Source organism: Acanthisitta chloris, unplaced genomic scaffold (assembly GCF_000695815.1).
Source record: "Acanthisitta chloris isolate BGI_N310 unplaced genomic scaffold, ASM69581v1 scaffold6864, whole genome shotgun sequence".
In the NCBI taxonomy this organism is placed as follows: domain Eukaryota; kingdom Metazoa; phylum Chordata; class Aves; order Passeriformes; family Acanthisittidae; genus Acanthisitta; species Acanthisitta chloris.
In genome coordinates, this window is record NW_008668666.1 from 11229 (window position 1) to 11924 (window position 696).

General features: G+C 60.1%; 1 protein-coding gene across 1 annotated transcript in view; it reads left to right on the top strand.

Moving 5' to 3' along the window:
* Positions 1-696, top strand: part of LOC103800604 (Kv channel-interacting protein 2-like) — a 14135-nt gene that overhangs the window by 11028 nt on the left and 2411 nt on the right. Inside the window, exon 2 of the mRNA XM_009072985.1 lies at positions 563-687. Within this exon, the coding sequence (XP_009071233.1) occupies positions 563-687 (125 nt within the window). The remainder of the gene's footprint in view (positions 1-562; positions 688-696) is intronic.

The window sequence follows — 696 nt, forward strand, 5'->3', positions numbered from 1 at the left end:
CACAGCCCCTCTCGGCTGATGTGGGGTCTGGGGGTGCTGGCTGCTGTGGGCAGGGGAGGTGCAGCTTGTCAGACGGTGGGTGGGGAGAAACCATTGATGAAGTGTGGGCACAGTGAGCAGGATGGATTCTAGAAAGGCTGGTGCAGGAATTTGGGGCTGAGGGTTCTGCGTGGGGGCAACTCTCCTGCTGTACACAAGCTGTGGTGCAGCACAGAACTGCAGGGCATCAAGGGCCTCAGCTCCATAGGGCAGATGCCTGTGCTGGGCAGGGAAGGGAGGGGTTCAACATTGTGGTGGTTTCACACCCCCTTTCTGCTCAGCCTGGCTGTACTGGAGGCTGGGGGGGGCTGTTGTGTCACCCCCTGGTCTGCCCCCAGGGTGTCCCCAGCTGGCATGGAGCAGGCTGTGGCTGAGCAGAGCACCTCAAAAAATGTGTCACCCCCGGGCAGGTGTGAGAGGATGGGATGTGATACATAAGGTGCCTCTCCTGCCCTGCAGCAAGACAGGGTAGGGCCTAACAGTGCTGGCTCAGCCACCCTCTCCTCCCATGGGTTCCTTACAGACAGTGTTGAGGATGAGTTTGAGCTCTCTACCGTCTGCCACCGCCCTGAGGGGCTGGAGCAGCTCCAGGAGCAGACCAAGTTCACCCGCAAAGAGCTGCAGGTCCTGTACCGAGGCTTCAAGAATGTGAGTACC